Source organism: Ornithorhynchus anatinus, chromosome 3 (assembly GCF_004115215.2).
Source record: "Ornithorhynchus anatinus isolate Pmale09 chromosome 3, mOrnAna1.pri.v4, whole genome shotgun sequence".
NCBI lineage: Eukaryota > Metazoa > Chordata > Mammalia > Monotremata > Ornithorhynchidae > Ornithorhynchus > Ornithorhynchus anatinus.
In genome coordinates this window covers 88,314,291-88,333,826 of record NC_041730.1, presented here as the reverse complement: position 1 = coordinate 88,333,826, position 19,536 = coordinate 88,314,291, and the positions used below count along the sequence as shown (strand labels likewise).

General features: G+C 53.6%; 1 protein-coding gene across 2 annotated transcripts in view; it reads left to right on the top strand.

Moving 5' to 3' along the window:
* SUPV3L1 (Suv3 like RNA helicase) overlaps nt 1-15,667 on the top strand; it is a 36,692-nt gene extending 21,025 nt beyond the window's left edge. For both annotated transcript variants that reach the window (XM_029060449.2, XM_029060448.2), the window contains exons 9-15: nt 1,014-1,194; nt 1,960-2,053; nt 3,351-3,570; nt 4,052-4,132; nt 10,663-10,839; nt 13,541-13,689; nt 15,133-15,667. In XM_029060449.2, the coding sequence (XP_028916282.1) occupies nt 1,014-1,194; nt 1,960-2,053; nt 3,351-3,570; nt 4,052-4,132; nt 10,663-10,839; nt 13,541-13,689; nt 15,133-15,604 (1,374 nt within the window). In that variant the 3' untranslated portion in view covers nt 15,605-15,667. The remainder of the gene's footprint in view (nt 1-1,013; nt 1,195-1,959; nt 2,054-3,350; nt 3,571-4,051; nt 4,133-10,662; nt 10,840-13,540; nt 13,690-15,132) is intronic.
* The last annotated feature ends 3,869 nt before the right edge of the window (nt 15,668-19,536 follow it).

Below are 19,536 nucleotides of genomic sequence, written 5' to 3'. Positions count from 1 at the left end.
TCCTATTCTTGGCTTTATTTCCACATTCTGATAGCACGTAGCTTTTCATGGCTCTGTGCAGCTTTGAGATCCTAACTTCCTGGAAGGGTCTCCCAGTTGTCTCCACACAGACGCTTGGCAGGGAATCTGTCATCCCGGCCTCTCGTTGACATCGGTATATCGGCAGTGCTCTTCCGAGGGCTGGAATTTTGGAGGCCTGGGGCCTGCACGCAGTCTCAACCTCTTTCTTTTGTCCCTACGGAATAGAGCATTGTGTCGTCGTAATTCTCGTATTTGTCTTGGTGTTTCTATTTGCCGGGCACTGGGGTTACAAGGTTTCCGCCGAGAGGCAGCGTGGCCCAGTGGGTGGAGCAAGGGCCCGGGAGTTAGAAGGACCTGGGTTCTAATCCCGGCTCCACCGCTCGTCCGCTGGGGGACTCGGGACAAGTCACTCCGTGTCGCTGTTCCTCAGTTACCTCGTCTGTAAAATGGGGATTAAGGTCGAGCCCCATGCGGATCAGGGCCTGTGTCCACCCCGGTGCTCAGTACGGTGCCTGGTACACAGTGAGCACTCAGATGCCACGATAATCCTGGCCGTGCTACGTGTCCGCCGCGTGACCTCGGGAAGGTCACGTCACGTCTCCGTGCCGCAGCTCGTCTGTAAAATGGGGGTTTAGACTGAGCCCCGCCCCCGTGGGACAGGGACTGTGTCCAACTCGATTAGCTTGCATCTACCCAGCGTTTAGTAGAGTGCCTGGCGCATAGTAAGCGCTGAACAAATACCATCTTTTTAAAAAAAAATAATCAGGTGGGACACGGTCCTCGTCCCAGCCGAGGCACCCGGTCGAAGTCGGAGGGAGGGCAGGTGTCGGTCGGATCCTCATTTTGCCGGTGAGGAAACCGAAGCCCAGAGAAGTGCGGGGACCCGGGCAGACAAGCGGCAGAGCCGGGTTTAGAACCCAGGTCCAGTGCCGCTTTCCTCTAAACTTCTCCCTATGGTCACTTGGTGTTTTGTTAATCTCTCTCTCTCTCAGGTTCGAAACTACAAAAGACTCACCCCTTTCACTGTCCTGGATCATGCCCTAGAATCTTTAGATAACCTCCAGCCCGGGGACTGTATAGTTTGCTTCAGCAAGAACGATATCTATTCTGTCAGCCGGCAGATCGAAATCCGAGGGCTGGAGTCCGCTGTCATATACGGCAGCCTCCCTCCCGGTAAGCGTCGGCTTCGATCACCGCAAGGAGGGTCGCCTCGTCCGCCCGCTGCTTCTGGCCACAGGTTTAGGGGGTTCGATAAAGGCGTTTCTTTGGGTCAGCTCGGCGTTAGACAGGGCTCTCCCGAGAAATACCAAATTCCACATCGCTAGCTATCCTAAGGTGAAGAATTTTCTTTCAGGGTTTTTGGTCTTTTGTCTCTCAAGGGCAGTGTGTTTTCCCAGTGTTCCACTCTAATAATAATAATAATAAGGGTATTTCTTGAGCGCTTACTGTGTGCCGGGCAAAGCCATTCTGGGGAGTGGATACAAGCAAATCGGGTTGGTCGCAGTCCCCGTCCCACATGGGCTCCCTGTCTCCATCGCCATTTTACAGATGAGGTAACTGAGGCACAGAGAAGTGAAAGCGACTCGCCCAGGGTTACGCAACGGACGAGTGGCGGAGCCGGGATTAGAACCCGTGACCCGGCTCCCCGGGCCCGTGCTCTGTCGCCATTGAGTCAGGGACGGGGAGAGGTTGGGGAACGAAGGGACAGGAGGGGAGGTTTGGGGGACGTTCAGCGACCGGGCACGGCTTTCTCAGTGATGTAGGTGGTGAAAGTGCAGGTCCCTGGAAATCCTGTGGCGATAGGAAACTGGCGGTATAAAGAGAAGGGGCGCCCCAGCTGAGAGGGGGAAAGGAAGTCACGTGCCGAGAGGGACCAGGGGGCCCAAGGGTGGAAATGCCGGTCTAACTTGGACTGCCTTGCGATTGCTTCGATTTCAGGGACAAAACTGACCCAGGCCAAAAAATTCAACGACCCCGACGATCCCTGCAAAATCCTGGTGGCCACGGATGCCATTGGCATGGGACTGAATTTGTAAGTACTGCACGTTGACCAAGCGAGGGGCTGTTTTTCGGGAGGCTGCCCGCCCACCAAGAATGGACGGCATTTAAGAAAGTGGTCGTTCCAGCACATGTTGAGGGCTTTATCTTGGGAAGGAGGAATTTTTGCACGGTCAGCCGTATTTACCGAGCGCTTACTGGTGTGCAGAGCACTGTACTAAATGCTTGGGAGAGAGCCGTGTAACAATAAACGACACATTCCCCACCCTTAACAAGCTTACTGTCTAGAGGGGATAATAGGCCGGACACAGCCCTCGTCCCTCTGGAGGCTCACAGCCTAACGTGGAGTGAGAAAAAGTATTGAGTCCCCATTTTACAGATGAGGTAACCGAGGCACAGAGAAGTAGAGTGACTTGCCCAGGTTACCCAGTAATCAGGTGACAGAGCCGGGATTGAAACCCGGGTCCTCTGACTCCCAGGACCTGGCTCCGTGTGTTAAAGCGGATGAAAGAAAACATTCGTTTGTGGTGGGTGGAGAGTTTGAGTTCCTTGTTGGACCCTTAACTTGCTTCTGTCCTTGAGCCAGTCATTTTTAGCCTCACTTTTGAAACGATAGCTGCGCCGTTCTGAGGACTACCTTTCGATAAATCGCCTACGGGTGTGCTCGTGAATTCCTAACAAGTAATTGCATATTCCCGTTAATCCTGGTAAAAACGAAACAGCGTGGGAAACGGCGTGGCGTAGCGGAAGAAGCACGGGCCTGGGAGTCAGAAGGGCCCGGGTTCCCGTTCTGGCCCTGTCACTTGTCTGCGGTGGGACCGTGGGCAAGTCACCTGGCTTCTCTGTGCCACCTCTCTGCCACAGTTACCACATCTGTAAAATGGAGATTCAGACTGAGCTCCGTGTGGGACGTGAACTGGGTCCAATCTGGTTTGCTTGTAACCAACCCCAGCGCTTATTACAGTGCCTGACACAGAGTAAGTGCCTAACAAGCACCATTTTATTTTATTTTTTTTAAAAAAAAAAGCCTTTTAGGGACTCTGGGTTGGCTTTTAAAAATTCAGCAATACCCAAGGTGTGGCGTGTGTACTCAGAAGATACCTTGAAAGGGGAGAAAAAGGAGAACCCTTAGCTTGTGCCTTATTGTCGCCAGTTACTATTTTGTACATGTTGAAAGCAGGTAAAGCGTTTGGTTTGTTCCGAGTTTCTGAAAGTGAACATGGCTCCTGGGGGACGAGGAGAAAAATAGGTGAAAATTTGCCTCACGATTGAAGAAGGAAGATGTCTTTTCTGTCAGACCGGGTCTGCGATCTTTGTTGGACTTGTTTCAGGAGCATCAAACGGATAATCTTTAACTCCCTCATCAAACCTTGTATCAACGAGAAGGGAGAGAAGGAGATGGAGCCGATCACCACCTCCCAGGCTCTGCAGATCGCCGGCCGGGCCGGGCGATTCAGCTCCAAGTTTAAAGAGGGGGAGGTCACCACCATGTATCGCGAAGACCTGAAGCTGTTGAAGGAGATTTTGAATCGGCCCGTGGAGCCCATGGCGGTAAGACCGGCGACCTCACCCGCTGCCGGGGGTGGGGCCCAAAGGGGACCACCGGTTTCCGGGAGAGCGTCTCTTAGATGGGTAAAATCCAGAGGCCAGAGCTGCCGGAGAGAGGCAAAACCTCACCCCTCTGGAGCCGTCGTGTAAGGCGTTGGTGCGCCGTTAGAGGATTGGAAGGTGGCTGGCGGGGTCGCGGGCCTCGGAGGCTTCTATCCAGCTTGGGAGGACGGAAAGAGACGAGCGATGGGCCGGCTAGCCCGGCCCCGGCCTGCTAGTCGTCGCCTCCTGACGGTCGAGGCCGTTTGTCGTCTCTCGTCCACCTCGCGCGGTGGGCAGCAGATGGATTTTGTGGCGGTCAGCCGGGACCCCCCCCCTTCGGCTTCGGGCCCCCGTCGTGACGTGGCTCGAGAACCCACTCGCCAGGTTTTTGGGGGGCGGTTCCCGGAAAAGAGTTTTGATCTCTTGTTCGCCATCCCTAAAGGCAGCTGGTCTTCACCCGACGGCCGAACAGATCGAGATGTTTGCGTACCAACTTCCTGACGCCACTCTCTCCAATCTGATTGTAAGTAGAGATTCGCCTCTCCTTCTCCTTCCCAAATTGTTAGTGATCTGTAGCTGGTTTTATATCACCGTGAGGGTGGGCTAACTTGGTTTTTAATCGGATTAAATGACTCTCTTGACGGACCGTCACCTTTGAAGAGCCGGGTTTGAAGGCTGGCTCGGAGATGATATCCCAAGCCACGCAATTTGTCTTTTCCTCAGAGAAGCGGCGTGGCCTAGCGTACAGAGCACGGGGCCTTGGGGGGGGGGGGTCAGGAGGACCTGGGTTCTAATCCCGACTCACAGCAGTTGTCTGATGCGTGCCCTTGGCCGAGTCCCTTAACTTCCCTCCCCTCCAAACGGAGATTCGATGTCTGTGTTCCCTCCTCCTCAGCCTGCGAGCCCCACGTGGGATCCGACGATCTCGTATCTACCCCAGCACTTAGTACGGTGCTTGACACGCAGTAAGTGCTTAACGAGTACCGCCGTTATTATCGTCGTTCCTCGAGGGTGTTGAGCGAGAACTCTCGCGTCTGCTGGAGTGGGCGCTTCGCAGAAGTCTAAGGAACGCTCTGTAGCATTTGATATTCTTTGAAATCTCTCCTTACTGTGGACCGACACTTAAGGAGTCGCGATTTTGTGGCGAGCACCTACGGCCGCAGTTTTCAGAAGCTTTTAAAGCATCTTCAGCCAACTGCCTGAAACTGCTCTCGGCGGTGGGTCGTTCATCTCTGTCTTTAAACGTGCTCGCGACTCCCCCGTCTTAAAAAAAAAAAAACACAAAAAAAAACGAAAAACCAACCTTCCCTGGATCTCCTCAATCATTCCCTACAGGGCTCGAGATGTGTTGTTCATTCAGTAGTATTTATTGAGCGCTTACTGTGTGCAGAGCACTGTACTAAGCGCTTGGAATGTACAAATCGATACCAGATGAGACAGTCCCTGCCCTTTGACGGGCTTACAGTCGAATCCATGGGCTGTTCACTGATTCCTGCTTACTCTCTTCTACGTGGCTCAGCGGAAAGAGCCCGGGCTTGGGAATCAGAGGTCATGAGTTCGAATCCCGGCTCTGCCACTTGTCAGCTGTGTGACTGTGGGCAAGTCACTTCACTTCTCTGGGCCTCAGTTACCCCATCTGTAAAATGGGGATTAACTGTGAGCCTCACGTGGGACAACCTGATGACCCTGCATCTCCCCCAGCGCTTAGAACAGTGCTCGGCACATAGTGAGCGCTTAACAAATGCCAACATTATTATTAGGGATTGAAAATAAGCGCTTCTTCCGCTTTGCCTGCTTCAACCTCCTCCTTGGCCCTCTGCAATTTGGTTCCTGTCCGCTTCACTCCACTTGGCGCTGAGCTCTTGAAAATCACCACCGACCTCCCCCTTTGCCAAATCTACTGCACTCCATTTTAGTCTAATCCTGCTCACCCTCTCAGTTGTCTTTGACAGTGGGGACCAGTCCCTTCTGCGGATGAATTCATTCGATCGTGTTTACTGAGCGCTTGGAGAGTACAGTTCGGCAACAAACAGAGACAATCCCTGCCCGACGACGGGCTCACGGTCTGGAAGACGGGCTCCCGTGCTGTCTAACGATGGCCGGTTGCAACGAAACACCCCTCTCTTGGTTCTCCTCTTACTTCTCTGGCTGCTCTCTTTCCATCTCTCCAGCTGGCTCTCCCTCTCCCCCTCTAACCGTGGGTGTGCCTCAGGTTTCTCAGCTGGATCTTCTCACTTTCGGATTCTCCCATCCCAGTCGACAACCACAACCTCCTCCCCATCTCCGAGGACCACGACCTGGGCGTCATCCTCACCTCCTCCTTCCTCTCTTTAAATTCTTACTTGCAGCCCATCGCAAAATCTCGTCAGTACTTCCTGGAGGTGTTCATTCCTCTCCCTCCAAATGGCCACCACCGTGGTTTTAGACGCTTGTCATATCCCTGTCCGTCGCCTCACTGGTCTCCCTGCCTCCGACCTCTCTCCTCTCCGATTCATGCGTGGTAATTATGGCGCTTGTCAAGTGCTCACCGTGTGCCGAGCACTGTCCTGAGCTGATGGGGTGGAGCGGGGGACACAGTCCCTGTCCCACACGAGGCTCACGGTCCAGGTAGGGGGCAGAAGGGGGTGATCGCCATTTTAAAGTTGAGGAACTCAGGCCCTGAGAAGTTAAGTGATTTGCCCAAGGTCGCACAGCAGTCACGTGGCCGAGCCGAAGACTCCCAGGCTCCGTGCTCTTTCCAGCTAATATCTCTCCACTCCTCGAAAGTCACCGGGGGTTACCTGTTCCACCGTGGGCTGAAAGGCACAGAAGCAGCTCTCTCGCCCTTCCACCTATCCTCCGCTCTTCTTCTCCCGCTCTCAGGTTACGGGCTTGGAAGTCAGAGGTCATGGGTTCGAATCCCAGCTCTGCCACTTGTCAGCTGGGTGACTGTGGGCAAGTAGCGTGGCTCAGTGGAAAGAGCTTGGGCTTTGGAGTCAGGGCTCATGAGTTCGAATCCCAGCTCTGCCACGGGTCGGCTGCGTGACTGTGGGCAAGTCACGTAACTTCTCTGGGCCTCAGTTCCCTCATCTGTAAAATGGGGATTAAGACTGTGAGCCCCACGTGGGACAACCTGATTCCCCTACGTCTACCCCAGCGCTTAGAACAGTGCTCGGCACATAGTAAGCGCTTAACAGATACCAACATTATTAAGTCACTTCACCTCTCTGTGCCTCAGTTACCTCATCTGTAAAATGGGGATTAAGACTGTGAACCTCACGTGGGACAGCCTCATGGCCCTGTATCTACCCCAGCGCTTAGAACAGCGCTCTGCACATAGTAAGCGCTTAACAAATACCAACATTATTATTATTATTGTTAACTTGTCACGTGCTGAGCCTCATTCTCATCTTTGCCACCTCTGACCCCTTTGCTCCCTAAAATCTCCCCTGTATCTCTTGAATCCCACGCTTCTACCCCTTCTGTGCCTCTCCCATCCTTCTGAGTAATAATAATGTTGGTATTTGTTAAGCGCTTACTATGTGCCGAGCACTATTCGAAGCGCTGGGATAGAAACGGGGTAATCGGGTTATCCCACGTGAGGCTCACAGTTAATCCCCGTTTTACACATGAGGTCACTGAGGCCCAGAGAAGTGAAGTGACTTGCCCACAGTCACCCAGCTGACAAGTGGCAGAGCCGGGATTCGAACCCATGACCTCTGTCTCCCAAGCCCAGGCTTTTACCACTGAGCCAGGCTCTCAAGAGGCGATCTCCTGCCTCCTCTTGAAATCTATCCCTTCACCTGTGCCATGGAGCCCATCCCTTCGCACCTTAATAAAACATCTGCCCCCTCCCATCTTTCTTCCACGACCCTCATCGTGAACTGCTAACTCTTCGGGGCTCCTTTCCCTTGGCTTTCAGATATACCCATGTATACCCCCTTTTTTTTAAAAAAAAAAAAAAAACCCTTTCAGATATGCCCACATATACCCCCTTTCTAAAAAAAAAACTCTTGTGACCCCGTTGCTTATTGCCCCGTCTCCCTTCTAGCATTCTTCTCCAAACTCCTAGAGCGAGTCACTTACACTAGCTGCCTCTCCTTCCCTTCCTTGACCCCTGCACTCTGGCTTCCACTCCACGCAACTGCCCTCTGTAAATTCCCCAGTGATCTCTCTTTCTGATCCATGGCCTCTGATCCTTCTTAAACCTCTGGGTTGCCCTGGATGTTCTGGAAACCTTGTCTAACTTTGGCTTCGCCAACCTGGTCCTTCTGGTTCTCCTCCTGTCTTTCTGGCTGCTCCTCCTCAAGTCTCTCTCTCCGGCTCCTCCCTCGCCTCCCACCCCCTAACTGAGGGATTTCCTCAAGCCTCGTATCTGGGTCCCCTGCTTCCCTCCGTGTCCACCCTCTCCCTTGGAGAACTCATTCGCTCCCTCGGCTTCAACTACCGCTCCGCGTCCTCTCCGGATCCGTCTCTGCAGCCCTGACCCCTCTCCTCCTCCGTAAGTCTCGGGAGATTTATTCTTGGGTGTCCGGTCTTCACTTCGCCCTCAACGCACTTCAACGCTCACAACGGACACCGCTCATCTTCCCACCCCAGCCCCCTCTAACGAAGGCGCTAACGGGGGCATTGTCGTCGACCCGTCTTCCTCATTCCGTCCGTGACCGAGTCCCGTCGGGTCTGCCGTCACAACGCTTCCAGAATCCGCCCTCCCTGCTCCGTCCGGACTGCTGCCGAGCTGATCCCGGCACTTCTCCCGTCCCGCCTGGATGCCTGCGTCGTCCTCCTCGCTGACCTCCCCGCCTCCTGTCGGTCCCCTCCGCAGTCCTCACTTCCCTCTGCTGCGCGGATCATCTTTCCGATAAAGTGTTCGGTCTGTGTCTTCCCAGTCCTCCCCGGGAGTCGCTCATCCCCTTCTGCGTCAAGCACGAATTCCTTCCCGTGAACTTTGGTACATGATCAGCTCTTCCCCTCCTACCTTGCTTCACTGATCTGCTACAACCCATCCCACGCACCGTGCCTCCATCTCATCTCAGCTTGCTGTCGACCACGGCCTCCCTCCTGCCCGGGACTCTCTCTCCTTTCATATCCGACGGACCACCCTCCTCCTCGCCTTCATCCTGAAGCGGCACGGTGTAGCGGATAGAGCACGGTCTTGGGAGCCAGGAGGACGCGGGTTCCCAACCCGGCTCTGCCACTTGTCTGCCGTGTGACCGTGGGCAAGTCACTTCACTTCCCCGGGCCTCACTCAGCTCGTCCGCCCCGTGTGGGGCGAGGGGCCGGGTCCAACTCGATTTGCCTGTGTCGACCCACCCGTGCCCATACCGGCACACGGTATGCGCTTAACAAACACCACATTTATTAATATCACATCTCCAAGAGGCCTTTCCTTGACTAAGCCCGCATTTCCCTTATTCACCCCCCTTTCTCTGTTGCCTTTGCGGTTGTACCCCTTAAGCACCTTATTTTTCAAATGACACCTACAGCACTTCTTTTTTGGTTGTTAGCACTTACTCTGTGCCAAGCACTGTAATGAACGCTGGGGTAGATACAAGACAGGGTCAAACACAGTCCGTATGGGGAGGGAGAACAAGCGGTAAATCCTCGTTTTACGGATGAGGAAACTGAGGCACGGAGCAATCAAGTGTTCAGAAGTAGAGAAGCAGCGTGGCTCAGTGGAAAGAGCCCGGGCTTTGGAGTCAGAGGTCATGAGTTCGAATCCCGGCTCGGCCACTTGTCAGCTGTGTGACTGTGGGCAAGTCACTTAGCTTCTCTGGGCCTCAGTTCCCTCATCTGTAAAATGGGGATTAAGACTGTGAGCCCCACGTGGGACAACCTGATTCCCCTATGTCTACCCCAGCGCTTAGAACAGTGCTCGGCACATAGTAAGTGCTTAACAAATACCAACATTATTATTATTATTAAGTGTTAGAATGTTACACAAGAGGCAAGTGGCAAAGCCCGGATTAGAACCCGGGTCCTCGGATTCCCAGGCCCCTGCTCTTTCCTCTCGGCCAAGCTGCATCCTTTCTTCCGGCAGGGAGCTCCACCCCTTGAAAGTCTAGCCGTCCACTGCTCTCCTCATCTTCCAAAACCTTTTGAGTTTGCAGCTTTTCCGGGAGGTCCTTCCTCGGGATTATTTCTTCTCCCACGATCGTATCCCCTTTTCACTACCTCAGCAGCCCTGCACCAGTTTGACAAACTTCTGAACACTTCAGTTTACGTAACCTGTTATTTAAGCTCCCAGTTGATCTACAGATCCATTTTTCCTCTTGGCTTTTATCTGCAGATTAGTTGGTGTTTGTCCCCCCCAACAAGACCTTAAACTCCTAGAAGACAGGGATTATGTCGTCTCACTCTCTTGCATTAGTACAGTGCTCTGCGTATAGGCATTCAGTATAGTCTGTTGACTGATAATCGACTAAATCTTTTTCAGCCTTTTGATTAATGTTGACGCTGTTTTTTTTCTACCCAAGAGAAGTGACTCGTGTCTTTTAAGGTTACAGCATGAGTCCCGTCTCTGTTGGCAGCCACGAAATCGGGACGAAATGGTTGTGGGGCACACAAAGAATTCAAAATTGTTGCTTCGTGTGGAAAATAAAAACTTTTTAAAGACTTGGAGTGACTCCTGCTGCTTAGCAGGTTGTTCTGCTGTAAGATTGAATTTTTTTTAGACTGTCAGACTACGGGACTCGATTATCTTGTATCTACCCCGGCACTTGATACAGTGCTTGGCACATAGCAAGCACTTAGCAAATGCTGTCATTATTAGGATTCTTTTCGCCTCCTGACTGTTGGAGGATTTTAAATTCACGGAAAGAAGTGTGATCAGGATCCTTGAAAAGGAAATTGACTTGAGGAATGGAGAAAAGTGGGGGGAAATCTCATTTCCCAAATTGTGCGGTTCTTTCTGAATTCAGATGAGCGTCTGGGTGGGCATCAGCATTTTATCATTTGTGCTGAAAGGCAAGGTGGTGGTGACTTTTTTTCACATAAATGAATCTGCTGTGCCTGGTTTGGGGAAAGTCGTCATTTTCTAATGTAGAAATGTTCGGTTCTCTCTTCTTTGCCTAGGACATTTTCGTGAGTCTCTCTCAGGTTGATGGACACTATTTTGTCTGCAATGTGGATGATTTTAAGTTCTTAGCGGATATGATCCAGCACATACCTTTAAATTTAAGAGTAAGGTATGTGTTCTGCACAGCCCCCATCAATAAAAAGCAGCCTTTTGTTTGCACTTCACTACTAAAAGTAAGTGGCTTTCATTTTGGCGGGATACTGCACAGACGGCTGGAGGGTTGGAGGGTTGAGGGTCGGTCATTTGCGTTTCTCGTGGGTTGTCCAGAAGGGCGATAGCATACGTGTTTGTGTTGAGAATCTTCAGTGAAAAATACAACTACTTTTCAAATGTCCATTTGGAGTGTTTTTTTAGGGGGTCACGTCAGTTGAACACCTCCACCCGATTCATCTTGCTGGCTACGTTAGCAGTTCTGGTGACAGATTTGGTGGAGGGGAGGATTGAAAGTGAACTTCTGGATCACCTGGGGTGCCCTCCCTGGCCCCGTTAACTCGGGTCACCGAGACCACACTTTGGCGCTTGAGGGGTTTGAGGCGATCCTGAATGGTCATTTCCGGGTGCTCGGGCTCCTCAGTCATTCGAGCGTATTTACTGAGCGCCGCCTGCGTGCAGCGCACTGTACTAAGCGCTTGGAAAGTACAGTTGGGCAACAGACAATCCCTACCCAACAAGGAGCTCACAGTCTAGGAGGGGGAGATGGATAACAAAGCAAAACAAGTAGACAGAAACAGGTAGACAGGCGTCCCTACCATCTACAGAGATGAATAGAACCATAGATAAATGGCACATCGTTAATGAAATAGATAAAGCAATAAATATGTACATATATACAAGTGCTGTGGGGAGAGGGAGGTAGAGGGATCAGGGAGGGGAGGAGGAGCAGAGGGAAAGGGAGGGCTCAGTGCGGGAAGGCCTCCTGGAGGAGGTGAGCTCTCAGTAGGGCTTTGAAGGGGGGAAAGAGACTTAGTTTGGCGGAGGTGAGGAGGGAGGCCATTCCGGGACGATGGGAGGACGTGGCCCCGGGGCCGACGGCGGGATAGGCGAGAACGGGGGACGGCGAGGAGGTGGGCGGAGGAGGAGCGGACCCTGCGGGGTGGGCGGTGGAAAGAGAGAAGGGAGGAGAGGTAGGAGGGAGCAAGAAGATGGAGAGCTTTGAGGCCAGTAGTGAGGAGTTTTTGCTTCATACAAAGTTTGATAGGCAACCGTTGGAGATCTTTGAGGGGGGGGGGGGTGACGTTCCCAGACTGCATGTCCACTAGGTACGTGGGAAATACAGAACAGAGAAGTGTCGTGTAGGCGGCCATCTCACCCAAAGCTCTTCCCTCTCGGAATTCTGACCTCACCCTCCGCCGTAACAACTGGATTCTGGCCCCAATCTGACCGTCCTGAGGCTTGCTCACCCCTCCCCATCTTCCTCTCCACCAAGCCCAGCTCCCTTGCCCCTCTGTCCCTCAGTAGCTGTCGCGCTACAAATCCTTAGCCCCACGTCGCCCCACAGGGTGCTCTCCTTCCTCCGTGTACTCGGTCAATCTGTCAGTGGGGTTTAAGGGTGCTTATTACCCGCCCTCGGAGATTTGAAAGCGTAGCAGGCGATGGGATTGCCAACGGCCCTCCCGCTGCTGGCGAGATTCTAGGCCCCCTGCAGGCTTCTGCCGCTTGAAACTCACTCGGTTAGACTCTTATTCAGCCGTCTTGCGCCCAGCGGTATTTCTGCGTGGCCCTCACTGGCTCCCACAGCCACAACCCCCACCGACTATTCCGAACCCGTAACTCCTCGAGGCCCCGCCGCCTCCGTCCGGCCCCGCCGACCCGGCCAACTCCTTCGTTGGGAGAACGGAAACCGTCAGGGCGTGAATTTAGGGCAGGCTGCATTTGGTAGATGTCCAGCGTAATAACTGCTGCCGTGGAACCGTTTTCAGTCCCTTAGTAATCACGGTTCTGGCAAAAGTAATAGTGGAGAAGCATTAAAAACCTAGTCCTGTTTTAGCGTTCAGCTCCTCTCAGAGTTTGCAAAGATGGGAGGGTTTGAGTGTGCCGGGATGGTTAGCGAAAGACAAAGGATTCTCCGAAAAGGACCCTAAGGCGTTTTGAATTGGTGCTGGGAGCCCAAGTTGAATCTCTTGACCGATTACAGTTTGGGAAGTTACCCCCCCGCCTCCCGTCGCCCTCCCGTTCAGGGAAACGTGGGTCGTTTTCCCCCAGAGAAGCAGCCTGGTTTAGCGGCAAGAGCTTGGGAGGCGGAGGATGTGGGTTCAGATCCCGGCTCTGCCATTTTGTCTGCTTCGTGACCTTGGGCAACTCACTTCTCTGGGCCTCAGCTACCTCGTCTGTAAAATGGGGATTAAGACTGTGAGCCCCACCTGGGACAACCTGATTACCCAGTATCTACCCCAGCGCTTAGAAAGGTACTTGGCAAATAGTAAGCGCTTAACAAATACCGTAATCGTTATCATTGTGGGGAAGAGGCGAGACTAGCGCAAGAAGCCGGGGAATCATGAGCGTTGAGGACGTTGCAGGAACTCTGCTCTCCAGCATCTCCTTGTTCACGCACGTGGGCAGAGTGAAAATGGGAAGGCAGTAAGAGAGCGGCTGCTTAGAGCGGTAGGTAGTTTACCGTTCAGAGTCCCTGCCGGGTCTCGCGGGCCTTAGGGCCCTTTGCGGGGAATCCCCTGTCTCTCGCTAGAGATCCCGGCACGCCGAAACCCTCCCGTCTTTGCAAAAAACCAGAGAACGGTATGAATGATCTCACAACAGGCTGGTCGGGGCGGAGCGGGAGAACACGGAGTCCCGACGGGACCGAGGTATCCGAGTAGAGCGCCGTATTTCAAGTCTGCCGCTCCGTGACGCAGCCGACGTTCTCATTTGTCCCCCCAGTTTGCCAGGCAGTACAGCAGGAACGAGCCCCTGACGTTCGATTGGCTTTGCCGGCACACCAGCTGGCCGCTGGTCCCTCCGAAAAACATCAAGGACCTCATCCACCTGGAAGCCGTCCACGACGTGTTTGACCTCTACCTGTGGCTGAGGTAACGGAAGCCGCGCTTTTGTTCCCCGTCCCCCGTCCCGGGGGGCGAGACTCTCGCCGGCTCAGCTGGAGCCCGGAAGATAATAATGATGATATTTGTTAAGCGCTTACTATGTGCAGAGCACCGTTTTAAGCGCTGGGTGGGTACGAGGTGATCAGGTTGTCCCGTGTGGGGCTCACAGTCTTAATGCCCATTTTACAGTTGAGGTAACTGAGGCACAGAGAAGTGAAGTGACTTGATGAGAAGCAGCGTGGCCTGGCGGAGACAGACCCCGGCCTGGGAGTCAGAAGTTTGTGAATTCTAAGCCCGGCTCTGCCGCTTGTCTGCCGTGTGACCTTGGGGAAGTCCATTCATTCTCTAGTATTTATTGAGCGCTTACTATGTGCAGAGCACTGTACCAAGCGCTTGGAATGTACAGTTCGGCAACAGATAGAGGCAATCCCTGCCCATTGACGGGCTCACGGTCTAATCGGGGGAGACGGACGGACAAAAACAAGACAACTTGACTTCTCTGGGCCTTAGTTACCTCATCTGGAAAATGGGGTTTGAGACCGTGAGCCCCACGTGGGACAGGGACCGCGTCCAACCCCATTTGCTCGTATCCACCCCAGCGCTTAGTACAGGGCCTCCCACGTAGTAAGCACTTAACAAATGCCACGATTATTGTTTTGAGATGAAGGTTTTTGTCCTCCCTGGATGGGCCCAGTTGAGTAGTATTAGCCATCTGTGCCGTAGCACTTTGCCTCTTCCTTTTCCTGGGACTAAATAAGCCGTGGAGAGGGGATAGGAGGGTTTGTTTTTTTAAAAAAGGTATTTGTTAAGTGCTAACTTTTGTGTTAGGCACTGTACTAAGCACCGGGGTGGCTACAAGATAATCGGGTTGAACACAGTCCCCTGTCCCACATAGGGAACACATATTTACAGAAGAGGTAACTGAGGCACAGAGAAGTGAAGTGACTCGCCCGGGGTCACGCAGCGGTCAGACAGCGGAGCCGGGCTTAAAACCCTGGTCCTCTGACTTCAGGCCCGTGATCTACCCGCTAGGCCACGCTGCTTTTCAAAGGTGAATCTTGCAGGAACCTCTCCTGTGAGGGCAAATGAAGGCTTTAGTGGGAATCGTTATTTTTAGCATTTAGATTGGAATTTAGAGAGTACCGTTTTTTAGTGGGGTTTTTTGATATCATTAGCAAAGGGGGCAACTGGTGGAAATCCAGCTCAGCGGCAGTCTTCCCAGAATTTTCCACTATTAGACTTGGACTAGCCAGCTCATCCGGTGTAGTGAAGGGAAGAAGATCTATGAGACAGGAAAGAGTATACAAAGGAAAATCAGTCACGTCACCCGGAAATGCCGCCCGGCGATTAAGAAAAGGCCCGTCTCACATAGTCTGAGTTGCTCGAATACCAGGCGGCGTCGTAACGGTGTAACTCGGTGTCCCCTTTCAGCTACCGGTTCGTGGATATGTTCCCCGACGCCCTCCTCGTCCGAGACCTCCAGAAAGAACTCGACGGCATCATCCAAAACGGCGTGCACAACATAACGAAGCTGATCAGAGTCTCCGAGTCTCACACGGCTTCGGGAGCCCTAGCCCTCCCCGAAGACTTCCCTCTGCCTCGTACCGGCGCTCGGGATAGGATGCTGAACCCGGAAGATCTGCCGGGAGAGGGCCGGGACCCGGCTCCCGGCTCCCGGCGAATCCAGGCCCCGAGAAGGATGCGGGGCCCCAAAGCTTTGGGGTCGAAAGCCGCCGAGCCGCCGTCGTCCTCTCTGGCTTCGAGATTGGTTCAGCAGGGACTCCTCACCCGCCACATGCTGAAACAGCTAGAGAAGGAGTGGTTAACCCAACAGGATAACCACGGCCCAGAAAGAACAGAGGACGAAAGGAGTTCCAAAGGAACCAGGAAAAAGAAAAAGTAAACCCGCAGCCGAATAGACGAGTTTAAATAAAAACCCGAAACCCTTTCGCACCCTTTCCTGGTATGCTTTTGCTCCCCGTGTGATGTTTTTGTGGCCTGTCGTTTTCATTCAGGTAGATGATTCTCCAGGGTGGAAAGCTTACGTTCGAATTCTCCTGTACTCATCCCTAATAGTAATTATAGTGGTTTTTGTTGAACACTTACTATGTGCCAAGCACTGGAGTAGATAGGTCATTAGGTCCCATATGGGACTCACGGTCTAAGTGGAAGGGAGAACGGGAATTAAAGCCCCGTTCGGCCCAGGAGGGAACCGGGGCGCGGAGAAGTGACCTGCCCGAGGTCGCGCAGCGGGCAAGCGGCGGAGCTGCCGTCAGAACTCGTTCCTCCGATTCCTAGGCCCGCCCTCTTGCCGCCAGGCCACGCTGCCTCACTTCAAAACTGTGAGATCGTCTCCTCTGAGACCATTAAGTAATTTGCAATTGCGGGACCCCGCCACCTCTGGTCAGCGGTATCTATGAGGCGCCCACCGGGCTCCGTGCTAAGTGCTCGGACGAGCTCGGCCTCTTCCCTGCCCACGAGGCCCTTCTGGCGTACGCCCCTTTCCCTAAGCGTGTCAACTCTGAGCCGAACCACTGCCGTGCCCAGCTCTTCCTCCCACCTCCTAGGTCGGGTGGGGCGGGGCCAAGGGACGGGACGGGACTCGGAGGGCGACCTCCCCGTGAACGACTGGGACCTGAACCCACCCGGTGACCCCAGAGAGGCCGATCTGGTTTGCAGGTCCAGACCCTCGAAGAAGTCCCCCTCAAACCTGTGGCCCGGTCTTGCTGAATTGGCCGGGGAGGGCTGGGGGTGGCTTTTTGTTTTTTTAAATGGTATTTAAGTGCTTCCTACGACCAGGCGCCGTACCAGGGACTGGGGTGGGTGAATCAGTCGTACGTATTGAGCGCTTACTATGCGCAGAACACCGTACTGAGGGCTTGGGAGAGTGCAGTGCAGCAGTCGGAAGACTCGTCCCGTGCCCACAAAGAGCAAGATAATCAGGTTGGACCCTGTCCCTGTGCCACGCGCGGCTCGCAGTTCGTTGGAGGGAAGAGGATGCGATCCTCGTTTCACAGATGAGGTAACTGAGGCAGCGGGAAGCGAGGCGACCTGCCCGAGGCCGTTCGGCAGACGGGCGGCGGGGGCCGGGATTGGAACCCGAGTCCTCTGGCTTCCAGGCCCGGGCCCCTCCCCCTAGGCCGTGGCCACTTTCCTACCATTTTAGGGCAGGAACCAGATCAGCCATCGGAGGGGTGTGGGGGGAGTGGAGTTTATCAGGTCTCCGCTCCTTGGCTTTCACCTTTTCCTGGGCCTTCTCTCGGCGGTCCGAGGTCCGGCCGATAAGAGCAGGTTGTGAATGGCGGTGATGTGTCATTGGAGAGAGAAATAATCTCGATTTTCGTAACCTTTGGCTCCTCGTAAATGCGGAGTCCCGATTTTTCCACCTAGCCGTGCTGGTGTCGAAACCGGTGGGAAGGTGTGGTCCCGATGGCCTTGTTCCTGGCTGTCTTGCGGTCTTAGAAACGCCTCTCTTTTCTTTCGTCTTCTGCCCCGGATTGGAATCGAAGGTGTTTGGGATGAGGGATGGCGTCTGTCTTCCACGGGGGAGGAATCCTCCAATCATTAACATTGGGATGTCTGTGGGCAGTGGGTGAAAAGAGGTTCCTTGAAGGCAAGGAACGAAAGAGTATGGCCCAGTTAATGGAGCAGGGGCCCGGGAGGCAGAAGGACCCGGGTCCTTTTCCCGTCTCCGTTAACTTGTCTGCTGTGAGACCTTGGGCAAGTCAAGTCGCTTCTGGGCCTGTTACCTCATCTGTAAAATGGGGATAAGACTGGGAGCCCCATGTGGGACGGGGACCGGGTCCAACCTGATTATCTCGTATCTACCCCGGGGCGTAACAGGGCCTGGCACGTCGAGAGCGCTGAACGGATACCGTTTGGGGAAAAAAACCCCACCATTTACTCACTCAATTGTATTGTACTCTGCTTTGCCGTTAGTACAGTGCTCTGCACACAGTAATTGCTTGATAAGTGCCACCGATCGATGGAACGGAAACACTAAGTTAGGGCCAGTCTTGTGTAGGAGAGAATTCTTTGCCCGAGCGTACCGGTTTGGCCAGGCTGAGCTCATCCTGGCTCCTCCGCTTGTCAGCCGTGTGACTTTGGGCAAGTCACTTCTCTGGGCCTCAGTTCCCTCATCTGTAAAATGGGGACGAAAACCGTGAGCCCCCCGTGGGACAACCTGATCACCTTGTATCCTCCCCGGTGCTTAGAATAGCGCTTCGCACGTAGTGAAGGCGCTTAACAGATGCCAACATTATTATTACTGTAAATACTGTAGTGCCCTGTACTAAAAGCTTGAGAGAGGACAACGTAACTTGGGGCCTCTTCATTCAATAGTATTTATTGAGCGCTTACTATGTGCAGAGCACTGGACTAAGCGCTTGGAACGTACGAATCGGTAACAGAGACGGTCCCTGCCCTCTGACGGGCTCACGGTCTAATCGGGGGAGACGGACAGACGAGAACAACAGCAATCAAATTTTTGCTTCACGCAGGCGAGGTTCAGAAACCTTCCTAAGATTCAACTTAAGCTCGGTTCTGAATGCGCACTTAACTTTGAGGCCGCAGCTGTGCGGTGGGAAAGGCAATCTACGCTTGCCCCTCCGTGGTCTTCGGCTGCCCTTCCGCTTTTTAGGTTCAGTGATTCCTTCTCAACTAGCCGTGGATTTCTCGTCGACACAGGCGACGGGCTCAACTCAGATCTCCGTTCTCTATAGAGAAGGAGCTTGGCGTATAGGATAGAGCGTACGTAGGCCTGGGAGTCGGAAGGTTGTGGGTTCTAACGTTGCTTCTCTGTGCCTCAGTTTCCTCATCTGGAAAACGGAGATTGGGAGCCCCATGTGGGACAGAGACTGTGCCAACCCCTTTCCCTTGAATCCACTGCGCGTGCCCGGCACACGGTAAGCGCTTAAATACCACAGTTATTATTAACGCGGAGGGAACCGCTTTGTGTTGGGACCTCAGTTTCCTGGTGCCTGCGAGGGGATCGTCACTTCTGACCTATTGTGCGGGGCATTTGGAACAACTAATGATGTACGTAGCTTCACTAAGTGCTCGACAAAATGCAAGGGAAAAAAAATTTAGCCCCTGGGAGTGCCCAGCAAAATTTGGGTATCGCATAGCGCCGATTCGTGGTGGGGAAAAAGAAAGCTTGAGTCAGTGCTATTTATTGAGCGTTTATGGAAAACACTGTGAGGTCCTTGGGGGAACACAGTAGAGTTAGTAAAGGCGAAACCTGCCTGGAAAGGGGCTTTCAGTCCGGGGAGGGCGGGGAAGGGACAGACATATCTGCACACAGTAAGCGCTCAATAAATACGATTGAACGGATGCGTTGCAAGTAAGGAGCGGCGGCGGAATTGGGATCCTAAGTACGCGAGGGGTGGGGATGGAGCGGCTACCTACCTGAGTGCTTAGGGGATGAGGGCTCGGGTGCGTAGGCGATGCTGACGGCAGAGAAGTAAGCTGGGGGAGGTGAGAGTGTAGTCAGGGAAGGCTTCCTGGAGGAGGCCTGACTTTAGTGGGGCTTGGAAGATGAGAATGGTGGCCTGCCCCGTCTAAAGGAGGAGGGAGCAGGAAAAAAATAAGATTTCAGTGGGCCCGTCGATTAGGCTGTGAGCCCGTCAGTGGGCAGGGATCGTCTCCATCTGTTGCCGAATTGTCCATTCCAAGCGCTTAGCACAGTGCTGTGCACATAGTAAGTGCTCAATACTATCGAATGAATGAATGAAATGACTTGCTTAAGGTCACACGGCAGGGCAGGGGCACAGCTAGGATTAAGACTCGAATCTCCCACCACCTCGACCCGTGCCGCATCAATATCCTTATCATTAT